At 53.5% G+C, this 13,536-nt stretch overlaps 1 protein-coding gene across 2 annotated transcripts in view; it reads right to left on the reverse strand.

Annotated features, from left to right (window-relative positions):
* Positions 1–4,861: 4,861 nt before the first annotated feature.
* Positions 4,862–13,536, reverse strand: part of WDR59 (WD repeat domain 59) — a 49,986-nt gene continuing 41,311 nt past the window's right edge. For both annotated transcript variants that reach the window (XM_065640595.1, XM_065640594.1), the window contains 7 exons: positions 13,266–13,347; positions 11,330–11,442; positions 10,118–10,265; positions 9,953–10,025; positions 8,252–8,378; positions 7,716–7,858; positions 4,862–6,579 (listed from right to left, as the gene is read on the reverse strand). In XM_065640595.1, the coding sequence (XP_065496667.1) occupies positions 6,344–6,579; positions 7,716–7,858; positions 8,252–8,378; positions 9,953–10,025; positions 10,118–10,265; positions 11,330–11,442; positions 13,266–13,347 (922 nt within the window). In that variant the 3' untranslated portion in view covers positions 4,862–6,343. The remainder of the gene's footprint in view (positions 6,580–7,715; positions 7,859–8,251; positions 8,379–9,952; positions 10,026–10,117; positions 10,266–11,329; positions 11,443–13,265; positions 13,348–13,536) is intronic.

The raw sequence follows: 13,536 nt of genomic DNA on the forward strand, positions 1-13,536 counted from the left end.
AAAGGAGGGGCGGGGAACGGGGGGCATGGGAGGGCACGGGGCACCCACGGGTGGGTGATGGAGGAGTAAGAGGCACCACGGGTGGGCGAGGAAGGAGTAAGGGGCACCACGGGTGGGTGATGGAGGAGTAAGGGGCACCCACGGGTGGGCGATGGAGGAGTAAGGGGCACCCACGGGTGGGTGATGGGGGCAGTCGGGGCAAAGGAGGGGTGGGGAACAGGGGGCATGGGAGGGCACGGGGCACCACGGGTGGGTGATGGAGGAGTAAGGGGCACCATGGGTGGGTGATGAAGGAGTAAGGGGAACCCACGGGTGGGTGATGGGGGCAGTCGGGGCAAAGGTGGGGAGAGAAGGGAGAAGATGGGACACCCCAGGGGGATGGAGCAGCAAGGGGCACCCATGGGTGGGTGATGGGGGGTATGGGGCATTCCGGGGGGGAGGGGATTGAGTACCCCAGGGAGGGGAGAGGGGCACATGGGCACACTCGAGGTGGGGGGCAAGGGTGGGGGGTCTGAGCAACCCTGTATGGGTTATGGGGGGGCACTGGGGCACCCCGAAGTGGGGGACTGGAGTATGGACATCCCTGGGAGAGGGATGGGGGTGTGGGAGCATCCAGAGGATTTGGGGAGGTTGGGAGGCACCCCAGGGGTGTAGTTGGGCGATATAGGGCAACCCCAGGGAGTTAGGGAGGGGTACAGGGCACCCCCAGTGGTATCACACTTCCATGGTGGCCAAAACAGAGAGAACCCCAGTCCCTGCTCAGAAACCCCCCAGGAGAGAGGGGCTCTCTCCTGGGGCCACCCTGACCCAGCATTACTTGCTGCGAGGCACTACCTACCCCCTGGTTGTTTGCAGATCTATTTCAATATTTAATTAAATTTCTCGCATGTAATTAGCCCAGCAGGCAGCCCTGCAGCAGGGGACAGGGCCAAGCAGCCTCAAACCCCCCAGAAAATCACAGACAAATAAATCACAGAGAACGACAAGAAAGGAGCTTTTCTCCCCATTTTTTTGAAAGCCTTCCCAAGCAGCCGCTGGGATCAGGGAGGTGGGTTGTGCTTTGGGGTGACAGCTCTGAGCACAGGGGCCAGCCACGTGCCGGCAAATTTCAGCATCACCGGCCACGCTGGGCTGCAGCCAGTGATTAGGGTGGGGCTCCCCGGCTCAGGAATGGGGAGCCCCCCGGCTTTGGGGTGCTGCGGGGTTCCAGCAGGCACGGCCAGGCATTAAGCGAAGCCTTTAATCAAGACAGATGCCAAACCCCGCGTCAGCTCCACTGCCCCGCCCGGCTCCCGGCATCACCCTGCCAGCAGCCCCGGGGGAAAATGTCCCTTTTTTGGGGGGACACGTTAATTTTACACTCCAATGGGAGCAGCAGGGTTTGAGGGGGCATGTCCCTGCCCGGGGCTGCTGCAGTGCATCCTTGGTGCATCCGCAGATGGGGTCCCACAGAGGGGTTTTTGGGGTGGGGGTCTAAACCAGCTCAGGTGCAGGAACCCCAAGAGGCTGTTAGGAGCCCCTGAAAGAGGTACTGAGGAGTGGGACAACCCGCTTTCCTGGGAGGCTTTCCCGACATCCCCCATGGCTGGCAGCAGCCCTGGTCCCGGGTGGGAGCTCAGCCCCCACAGCCCTCTGGCACAGTGAGGTGGCTCCAAGTGGGGATCAAGGCTTTTTGGGTGGGGAGGGGATGGAGGTGGATCTGGGGTGCTCAGACGGAGACTGCTGCACCCACATCCCAAACAGGGTGGGGTGCTGGGAGAGGCAGAGGGGTCCCCCGGCCATGACCCCACCACGCTGTCCCCACTGGCTGTGCCGCTCTGGCCAGTCCCGCCAGTGGTCTGGGTCTGGGACATCCTTCGTGGCCCAACCCTGTCACAGCGTCCCGTGGCCGTGGCAGCGCTGGGAGCAGCGTCCCCGGCGCTTCCCCATCCTCCCGGCCTCTCCCCACAGCCACAGGGGCCGGCGAAACCCAGGAAAGGCATTTCCTTCCCTTCCCACCCACACCCAACCAGTGCTCGCGGGCAAGGAGGGTAGGGCTGGAGGGCAGGCTGGATGCCACGGTGATGGCCCAGGAACCAGGGGGATGCACCGCACAGCTGAGTTTCGGGGTGTGCACGTCCTTTGGGCACCACATGCTGTGAAGGGCCGGGCTGGGGGCTCACCCGTGGTCCCAGCTCAGGGCAGGCACAGGTCCAGCCTTTGCCAGCCCGGGTTCCCAGCACAGCACAGGCTGCACCAGTGGGTCTCACCGTCCCCTCCGAGCACAGGGGAGTTGCTGTCCCCAGCTCACCTGCAGCAGGTCTCAGGGACATTGGTGAGCCCATTGTGAGCTGACACCCCGTCTGCTCTCGTTACAGGGTGTCCTGGGCTGCATAGTGGGGCTCTGTCCTCCATGCAAGGGACAGGGGTGTCCCCAGGGTGGACAAGCCACCCTTCAGCTCTGCGGTGAGGATGGGGAAAGCAGGGATGCACTGAGCACCGGTGGCAGCAGGAGAGGGATAGCGCTGGGATGGAGCTGCACGGCAGACACCACTGTAGCAGCACCAAATTGGCTGTAGAGAGCTTTGCCAATGGCCATCTGTCCCCTTGTTGTCCCTGTCCCCCTCACTGTCCCTGTGCTGTGCCAGCCCCCAGGGTGAGCAGCACTGGGGAGTGGAGCTGGCGGATGATCAGCCTGGCTGAAACCAGAGCAGTCAAATGATTTTGGCTCATCAGTTCCTGAACTGGTTTACCCACCAGACAGACGGGCAGATGCTGGGGACGGCGCGAGGGAGACGGCAGGAATGTGCCGCTGGGCTTTGGGCAGGATCGGGCCCCGCAGCGCTGGCACAGGCTGACGCTGGGTTAATGGGGCTGCGGATGCAGAAGAGGAGTTGATACAGACACTGCGAGGAGCAGCATCCACGAGGAAAGATTTTCCTTGGCACCTTCTCTGATATCTTCATTCCTCGTATCTCTGCCAAACTTTGATCACTAGGAATTAAACTTCCTTCTCCACGTACAGAGAACCCCAGTGAGGACAGGGAAGGCACCCCACACTCCTTACACCTCCGCTAGCTTTGGAGAGCCCAAAAAGGTTTTAAAAAGCTGTCAGTGACCTCGAGGGCACAGCGTGGGCTGGCATGGGAGCTTTCTCTTCCAGCCATCCTTGGGAGAGCCAGCATGGATGCAGCTGCAACAGCCCTGGGGATGTGCTTAGCAGGCAGCTGAAGCAAGCCTTGCCGAAGTAGCTGCTCAGTATCAGACCAAAAGTCCCTTGTGCTTGGAACCCTCCTCTGCAGAGGCCAGAGCCACGGGCAGGGTGCAAGAGCAGGCGTGAGGTGCAGCACCTGCCCAGCGCTGCTGGTTGGGGATGCACAGGCAGGGCTCTCCAGGTGGGGGTCCGGGATGGAGATTCCCTCCCTGGAAGTGCCCAGTTACTCCTGGAGCACTGGCAAAGTCGTGGCACAGGTGATACCCCAAGGCAAGTGGTTTCACACTCTTCCCACGCGGCATGAGAAGAGCAAACTCCTGCCTCGTGTCGAGCAGCCAGTTTAATTCCATGACCCTAGTTCCTGCACCAGCAGAACTCATAAAGGGGTCACCCTGCACCCGGCACGCAGAACCAACCATGGGCTACAGCACTGTCCTTCAGGGATGCTCTATTTGATGTGCCTGGTTTGACCACAGCAGCAGCACCAGGGCTGGTTTGGTGCACACTGGCGTGTTCTGTGCCAAGAGCCCAAAGAGCGCTGGCCTCCTCTCCCAGCCCTGCCACTGCTCCCTTCTCTAAAGTCTGAGATTCAGAGTGAGATTTGGCCAGATTTGGGAACTTTTTGCAATTATACTAAGTTATGCCAAAAAGCAAGTGGTTAAGAGGACAAGCAGTAGAGGGGCAGAGCAGATGAAGGGGCTGGTGTGTGTCACCAGCGCAGCAGCACGCTCCATTTCTGATAATTTATTCCAGACAGGGGTCACTGAGCAAAACGACTGCAATGCATTTCTCTTCTCTCAAAGCTCCAGGCAGGTGAGATCAGCCATTCTTGTTTCCTTGCAATAGCCAGTTCTGCATTCAGCAAGACCGCTCCCAAAGCCGCCACCACACACGCTGCAGGGTGTGAGACAAATGCCCGCAGCGTCTGAGAAGAAATTCCACCTACCTTTGCAGGGTTGCACAAACAGCCACAGTAAGTGCTTTTCCGCCTTCCTCTGAAGTACCAGCCGCTCTCCAACTTGGAGATATTCAGATACTGCGGAGATAGTCTGTAATGGACTGTAATAACACACATAAATACTGCAATCTGTTGGTCCGTCATCTTTAAATAACAAGCCTCTTTTTCCTTCCAACCTACAAGCACACTCAAGTATGGAAATGAAAATACTTCCGAGTTGAATGGCTGTCACGTAGGAAGGTGGAGGGCGGGAGCCCTCTCCTCCCCGCGGCTCCCGGCAGAGAGCACCCTTGCCCAAGGGCCGGTGCGGCAAACACAGCAGCACCCATTGCAGCACCCACCGCACCTGCCTGCTCTCTTGGGGGCACAGACACTGCCTGGGGCTGCCCCAAACCGCAGGATGTGGGGTTTGGTTCGCTGGGAGCTCAGACACCACCCCACTTCATTTTCGCAAGAGGCACATCATGCCCTGTGGGCAGTTCCCAGGCCAGTGTGACATCGCGGTGCCCCACGCCGTCACATCGTCCCTGCACTAAGGCAGCTGCTGCGAGAGCCAGGGGTGGGGGACCCCCCAGCTACCGCAGGGCTCTGCTGCCATCGGGCACAGGTGTCCAGAGAGGGACCCCCACTTTGGTGTGCAGGGAGAGGGCTGTGAGGTGCAACGCTGGGAGAGGGAGAACTAGCATAGTGACACCAAGTTATGTCAGAACAGCACTTAAAAAAATAATTTTAATGTTTTAATGTTTAAGATACACCATCTGTTCATCCCACAGCAGGATCGCGCAGCCTGAGTTAGCGCAGAGGTTGGGAGTGGGCACAGCCCGTGGTCATGCTCAGCAGGCAAGCGCGGAGGAAGGGATCAGTGCCGCCGTGGGGTAACGCCAGCGGGCTAATCCCTGACCATGCGTTTGCCCAAAACCAAAGCTCAGGCTGAAGCCTGCTCAGGAGAGGCACAAGCTGTGTACACAACCGCACAGCAGCATCCCTGGGATGGGAGCGCCCAGCAGGCACAGCCCCAAACAGATTGATTGATCCAGTACATTCTCCAAATGAAACTCCACAGGGAGAAAAGGCACAAACCTTTTGCCTCTGTGAATCCCATCACCCTTGCGAAACGCTTTTTCCCCTAGAAATTGCTGCCTCCCTGGCTCAGGAGCCTCATTACTCAAGTGCATCAGCAGCAAATCTCAAATTATTCATTGATTCCCTCCAAAGACCCTGGAGAAAACAGCCGAAGGAACTGGCATGGAGCAAGTGTCCTCCTTCAGTTTTCTCAGTAAGGAAGCAAAGGCTTTCTGAAACACCTTCAGATGCCACCATTCATGGAAACACCGTGTGGATCCCAAACTCCAAAGGCAGATGCCTTTCCCAGTCATCAGGATTTGTCACCGACAAGGCAGGAACAGGCAAGTTAAAGTGCATTATATCACCCGGTCAGAGCAGAAGAGGGAGACACCTTAAGACTAATGGTACTAAAACTGCTGGAAGAAAGGAACTAATCCCAGTGACCTCTGGTGCACGGCTGGGCTTGTCACACCAGGCACACGTACTGACCAGGGAGCAGGAAGCTATTTAGGAAGTAATCCTGAAAAACAGGGTTTCATTCTTTTGCTTTATGGGATAATCTAAACGATGTAAACAGCCATTCAAAACAAGGACCCTGGTGCTTCCAAAAGCAACTTTGAGCACAGTCCCATGGACTATTTGCTCTTCAAGCACAGTTTACAGTTCACCTCTAGAACTCACTGTTACTTGCAAATTATTTCTGCTTTAACTGTGCAAAATGACTATTTTGCTCACTTTGAGCCCCTGTCAGGAGGCACCTGGCAAGACACTACGTCGCTGGAGTGAGTTTGGCTCTGCCAGGGGAGCACTTTCCAAAGGAGCTTTTTGACATCTCATCCCAACGGAGACTGGTCAATATTCACACACTCTTCTGCAGGTGAGAGCAATTTTTCTGGTCTGGAATCCATCGCCAGCAATGGACACAGGGAGTTTGGTCAAATCAGTCTGAAAGCAACCTGGAAAGTGTAGGAACACTGGAAGCACTTGTAAATGTCACTGCAGCGCACCGCCAGGACATCCTGCTTCAGCTCCCTGTAGCATCTCCTCCAGACACTGTGGAGCAGAACTCAAATGGCTTGGGAATTAAATATTAAATCCAGTTCGGGGCGTCCTGCTGCCACCACTGCTCAGAAGGTGCTCTCGAGCAGGCAGTGGCATCCGCAGCCCGTGGGGCAAACCTCCTGGGTGCGAAACCACTCCATCATATGGCTGGTGTGGCCTCCATGTCCGCAGGTCAGGCAGAAATTCGAGGAGCCTCGCACTGCCACATGGCAGATAGCGCACTGGAAGGTGAAGCCCTTGCAGATTGCACACTGGGTGCCGCGCACCTCGCTGCGGCAGTGGCTGCAGTACACGCCAAACTCTGGGGGGAGGAAAGAAATCGAGAGAAAGACAAATCAGTGCTGGCAGAATCATGGACAAAGCAGCCCTGTGTGCAGCCCTCTGCTTGACAGCCGAGCCCCCCGAACCCACTGCCCAGGAGGTCTGACTCCAGTCAGCCCACGAGGGATCCTGCCGCAAAGCGGGAGGACAGTGTGTCGTACAGGTCTCAGTTTGGTCTCTGTGCAGGAGCAAAGACACAGGCAATCAGCATGCCAGGGCACACACTGGCCCCTGGTTTTCCCTGATGGCTAAACAGCTGTTGGCTGGGAATGTATCTCAGATTTTTAGCTCGGGACACGCTGACACATGCTACGGAGGTGAAGACTTCCCGCTGGCCTCATCTGCCTCACATCACTATGAAGTGTAACCAAGAGCAAACGAGAACGGCCTTTGTTTCTCATCACGGAGTGAGCGCAGAGCACACTCGATGTGCACAGTATCAGTGTCATGACTATTAGTCATGAAGGGGCAACAGCAGTGGTCAAAGTCACCGATTTTCACTCCAGTTACTCCCCTGGAGCTGCCCCTGGTGACAAGGTGAGACGCTATCAAGAGCTGAGCAAGCAACTGCTGCATCTCTGGCATCTCTCACCCGCTCCTCTCCTCCCAGAGGCTTAGCGCGAAGACATTTCAGCAGCTGTCCTTAAGCGGCAATTCTGGGCAGCTGCACTGCTGAAAATACTCTAGGAGAAATGTCCTATTTGCCTATTTCTTGGCTAGTTCACCTACAGTTAGAGATGTGGCAATTTTATGCATGCACTACAAGGAAACTTCAGCCCAGAATCAGACATTCAGACAGTGCATGTCTGGGCTCTTGTTCAGAGGAAATATAGAACAGCCATTAGCACAAATAGCTCGACATTACTTGTGTAGCAGTATATACATTTCCAGCTTCGCTGGAGAGACATTACAGTCTACAAAACCCTTGGGCCAACATCTGTAAGCCTCATCTCCACCCAGAGCTGTGAAGGAGCTAAAACCACTCACTGGCAGAGCAAACCTCTGGGCAGAACGATGGACACTTTTCACCCACCTGCTGACCGCAGGTTCCCAAGTCCCTGAGGCACAGCTGTGACTCTGCCCGGGCAGCAGGAGCAGACCAAAGCCAGGACTCACCAATTCCTTTGTGAGGATCAGGAGGACAAGAGACAAACTTCAGAACCTCAGCCCGCTTCTCTCGCAGGCCCCAGCGATAAAGGATTTCTCCATAGCACTTCTTGAAGTCATCGAATTGCTGAGTGTTGGCAGGATCCAGGAGCCTAGAGGAACAAACAGGGTTGTTATCCACCTGGTTGACTCTCAGACTGTTTGCAATTCTCTTCCCAGTGATGGCTATGCCACCAGCTTGTACTCCTAGAAGAGCAGCAGATTACTTCCCATGTCTTGCTGAAACATTGCTGAATGCAATGCTACGCTCGAGGGGGTGAAGAATGGGTGGACCACCATCTGGGGCCACTTACAGATGTATCATATGCAATCTCAGCAGAGCTGATCTGCAGTATGAAGCTTCTTCAAGCAACTACCTGAATGAAAGGGTCTAGGAGCAGGCGTGCTACTTCACAGCACGAACAGAGAGCTGGCTATAGAGTTCTACCTGACCTGGGCACAGAGTCATGCGTCCCTGAAGACCCCCAAGGCATGCCATAACCTACCTTTTGTTTTTCTCATGCTGGTCTTTCTCACGTTCGCGGTGATCGGGATACATTAGGTTTCCATAGCGGAAGTCATCCGGAGAAGACTCGCACCAGGGAGTGGACGCCTGCTCCGTGTCTTTGTTTGCTGCAAGCATCAAAAGGCTGTGAGGGTAGCTCAGAGCTCATGAGCACAACCTCCACAAAACTGGGGTGGGGAAGGAGACATGAAAGACTACATGTCCACACACTCCAGTCTCCTCTCTACGACATGGTCGTATCACCTTTTGCATTCCTACAAACACTGCCCTGCCTTAGAAAGCTACGTGCCAAGCTCGACTTGTCAAGTGCTTTTACTGCATTTCTGGTGACAGGATGGAAATGTGGATCACGAGGCAGTGAAATCTAATATGGAGGAACCCCTTTTACCTTCCACTTTAGACAAAAAGTATCCAGACAATCAATCCCATGGAGTTTGCTTGGGAATGTCCTCCCTGTCAGGCCAGGCTCCTCTTCCCTGGGCAGGGAGGACTGTCATCACCAGGGCTGCAGTTACGTGAAAGGGCCTCTGTATGTCAGGTGCTGCCCCAGGGGCAGGGAGAAGGCTGCTAATAACCGCTACAAGATAACACCAACTCCGTTAACACCCATTCTCCACTCTTCCCATGTCACGGATGCCTTGATATCTCACTGAAAAGTCACAGCTTTGGTGCTAACAGGGCTGATGCTGCCCCAGGTCATGTATATCGCTTGGAATCAGCCAACAACTGCAACTCTGACACTGGAGCCCTTAGGGGTGATTTGTCTTTGAACAGAAAATGTCCTTGTGGCCATAGGCATTCACACCACTGAGAATCCAGCATTCCTGACTGCTGCTGTTCGTCGGTGACGGGTGAAAGCACAGCATCGCTTTTCCCCCTGAACCCTGTGGAACCAGCTTGCTGATGACACTATGAGGTCACTCACGATAATGGTTGAACGACTGTGGTGACTGGGAGAGGTGTTTGAAGACTGGAGGAAAGCAAATGTCATTCCTGTCTTCAAAAAAGGCAAGAAGGACCCAGGGAACCACAGGCCAGTCAGCCTCACCTCCATCCCTGGGAAGGTGATGGAGCAGCTAATCCTGGGAACCATCTCCAGGCACATGAAGGACAAGGAAATTACCAGGAGGAGTAGGCACAGACAACAGCCTCAAATTGTGCAAAGCGCCAGGGCTGTAGAAAGCTGACGGCACCAGGCAGCAACGAGGCAGTCACCCCATGTGCTTGATATGGCCAGGCTGGAAGCAAAATGGTACAAACTGGTTTGTAATTGTCTCCAACTGGAAAAAGGCATCAGTGGGAGCTCTTGGCTAACCTGTGATCCAGGGGCCTAGCTTGGTATGCCTAGGGTGTTTGTAAACAGTTTCTCCTGGTCAGGCAATATGCTACAGAAGTCAGAAGGGGCAGGACTGAGGGAGCATCGACATGGTGACTGCGAGCCCTGCTCACTTCCAGCCATGGAGTCACATCACGTTGGCCAAACCCTGGAAAGCTGCTCTGGCAGAGCACATCTGCAATTACAGACAGTACTAACTCGCTTCTTTCCTCACCAAGAGAGCCATCTAAAACCCAGGCCAGAAGGGAGACAGATTCCTCTGTTTACTACCCAGGGCTCAATACACAGAATCACAGACTGGTTGGGGTTGGAAGGGACATCTGGAGATCATCTAGTCTAACTCACCTATGCTCCAGCCTCCGGTGCCAAGTCCAGGATCTGACATGCTGGAACAGGAGCCAGAGGAAGTAAAGCTTGGCTGTTGAGAGGGAAAGGAGAGGAAATCGTGTCATCTACATGAGAGATGGTCAAAGATAACCAGGACAAACAGGAAAGAAATGGTGCTCATACGTATCGGCTGTGAGAGGCCAGGTTGGAGGCACGCTGAGGAAAGGGGCCATAGGAGTTTGGGCATCCCTGGAGCCTAGATTGGGCTTCAAACACGCTGCACAGCATGGCCAGGGTCTGCACATCGTGGAGCTGTGAGTAATGAGCCAGCCTGGGAAATGAAAGAGACAGTATGAGATTGGGCAGAGTTCAGTGGGAAAAGTATCAAGACTCCAGGGCAACTAATTTCGAGCCTGTTGCATAAATTGATCTGGGTCATATCACTGCCCAGAGGAGGCATCTGCGCTCTGCAGGACTGGGTTGTCTTTTCCATCACACCTTTGAAGAGCCAAGTCCTCCCTCTGGAAACACTTGTGGCCTAACAGGCAGGAGAAGGATGGGAGCTCTGGGAATCCAGAAGTACTCATGGCCTTATTATCCCAAGTTCGTACAGCTTCAGAAACAAGGTCCACAGAACTGATTTTAATTGGATGTAAAGCTGGAGCCATTAGACTCACCCCCAGCCACACTGTCTTTTTGACAAAACCCTCTACAAGCAAGCATCCTGCATTTATATCACAAGGGAATACCCCACCACAGGTTTTCTGGATGGTTCTGAAGTTTCTGGATTGCTCTGAAGACTCAGAGTGATGAAGAACTACCTGTCCTCCCCTGCCACAGAGCAGGAAAAAGCTTGGTCAAGCAACAGCTTGCAAAGTACACCACACAAATCCTGGGCCTCCAAACAGGGTGTATCGACAGATACTATCAGTTATGTCCCCTCCTGAACAGATTCACTGGCAGGTGGACACTTGCAGCTCACACTTGGCTTTGGGACCAGAGGAATGATTGCCCAGCAATGCTGCATGGCAACAGGGAATTTGAAGGTGAACAAACCAACTGCAGCAACACACTCGTTTAGTAGGTGGGGAGCAGAAAACCAAAATCGCCAAGTCAGGCGCTGCGGGCGTGCTGGAAAGCAGAGCTCCAACTGCGCCCGGCCTATTGCTCAATGTCAACCAAGACCTGGGTGCTTGGTGGGAGGCCAAATACTGCCTCCTGTATGTCATAAACACACTTGCAGCTTCCCTTCTTCATGTATCAGGCTTGAGAGGGGAAAAAAGCTGTGGCAGTAAGTCCTCCAACTCTGAAATGATGCGTTACAAAGTACATAGTTATGGAGGGCTTTGCTTCAGCAACCATTCCCCAGAACCCCCCCGGCATTCAGACACCTACAAGGACTCCAGTAATTGACGTCCAAATGGATGTTGTGCCCAAGGTATCTCCAAATCTGGGTCAGACTTTGGTCCAAGACAGAGATCAGTGGCTACCATAGCCAGTGACCAAACCTGGCAGACAGGAAGGAAGAGCATCAAAGCTACAATTAGAAATAACCACACTCCCAGGGCATAGGTGTACACAAATTCACTCACAGACAGATAATAATGAAATTTTTTTTTTAAAATCCTGGCAGCAGGGAGCAGTTTCAGCCTCCATGTCACAAAAAATATACAGAGTGACACAGACCCAAAGCTCTCCCTGTTCCATTTGCTTTGGGTTAAACTTTGAGGAAGAATAGTCTATAGTCTAACAGATCTGTCAGGGTTGCTTATCAGACCTGTTAGTGCATTTTCTATTTACAAGCCTCAAAGGGTCTAAATTTGATATAGTTTTTGGGTTCGGAGATGTCTGGTGGCAGAAAGTTTACTGGTGAATCATTATTTGCATGAAAAGTATCTTTTGATTAGCCATGCGTGTTACTGAACACCTCTGTTCTCCTAGCATGGCTCGGCACAGACACAAATACAGTTTGCCATTTCTGTTCCAACAGTTTAACTATTTCGTGTGAAATTTCTCCTTCATTTAGCATCCTCTACTCTGAAAACAGTTCCACATTTTCAGTCTCCACATCACTAATCTAGGAATGTTTTTTCTGCTGTGCCTTTTAAAATGGGGCAATTAGAATATTCCAGGGAAAAGCAAAGCTCCTAGTTTGGCATGAAAAAAGAGCAGGAAAGGAAAAGGAGCACAGTACTGGAAAGACAGCAGAAATCAGAGAACTGTCAACACAGAAAAGTAAAGAAAAAAACAAGTGCTCCAAGTACAAAAAACAGCCAGGAACAGTAATCCCACAGCTGCTCACTCTGAAACCAGAGAGAAACTGAAACAAGGACAGGGCTGAGTATGAGTACAGAACGGAAACAGGAAAGATACTGCTTCCTACACTGCTGCAGAGCACATCTCACATCACCTGCAGCTCAAGCCTCCATGTCTGCTAGGAGCAAGGCAAACTGTGATACAGGCTGGACTTACAAGGGAGAGAGAAAAACAAGCAAGAAACAAGAGGTATCTCAGTGAAATCTTGCTGCTGAAGTTATTCCACCTGAGCTCTGGTCTAACACAGGAAAACCAGATAGCCAGACGAAGCACAGACAAAGGGGAACTAGACCTACTTTCTCTCTCCTGGTCTAGCAGAACCCACCAAGAAGCAAGAAAACAGCCTGAGTTTGCTTCTGCTGAGACCAGGTAAACCTACACGTGTTCCCTGCTCAGGTCTAGGAAGAGCCAAATGCTCAGGAGAGGTGCACAGGCTGCTCTGGCAGTGCCAGCCTGCTCCTGTCGCTTTCAGGCACTCCTGAGTCCTGTTAAATGTTCTGCCTGTTGTGATGGACTAATCACAAGGAAAAGGTTGGGCCACAATAGCCATTTTTCTCCTATTACTAGTTCTGGGGCTGGGTCCTTGGGCTGAGACTCTTGTGGGGAGAAGCGAGCTGCAGTCAGCACCCATTGCCAGCGCAGATGAATACCGAACAACGGGATCGATTGCATAAGACAAAATCACCGGCCAAAATGCTGACAGCAGCTAGGCAACTGTGCGCACAGTTACTCCATTTACTGACTCAAAAGTAGGCTGCATTCCTTGCTTTGCCTGCAGGAATTCCCTGAAAAATGTGCTTCCCTCAGTTTGGCAAAGAGCGTAAAACAATCTGCTTGCAGCCCGGGGAAGGAATCTCTCGATGCCAAGAGTCAATGAGGTAGAGACCACCTCTGCGGCTGTTCCACAGGCCTTGGTTCACCAACCAGAGACTCCCAGAACAACTGCAGAACCCAGGTGGCTGTTGGGGTACCAAGGTGACAGCACAAGCCATTTGAGGGTAGCACAGCATAATACCTGTACAAGATCCCTCCGTCCCACAGCCAACGCCGAGGCAGCATTCTTCTGGCAAGTCTCCTGGATATTATTCACATTCAATCTAAAAAGAAAGGAGACAGCTCAGCACTGGTTGGCACATCACCTATGAAGGTGGGGAGAGAGGAGGGGAAGGTATTCTTGGCAGCAGCGAGTAGCCCAGAACCTCCTCATCAATACGAGCCTGCAAGCATAGCCAGGATTCCATCCCTTCCTTCTCTGTTTTTCAAGGGTCACGGCCGTCCTTCTCCCA

The sequence above is a fragment of the Caloenas nicobarica genome, chromosome 9 (genome assembly GCF_036013445.1).
Source record: "Caloenas nicobarica isolate bCalNic1 chromosome 9, bCalNic1.hap1, whole genome shotgun sequence".
Classification (NCBI taxonomy): domain Eukaryota; kingdom Metazoa; phylum Chordata; class Aves; order Columbiformes; family Columbidae; genus Caloenas; species Caloenas nicobarica.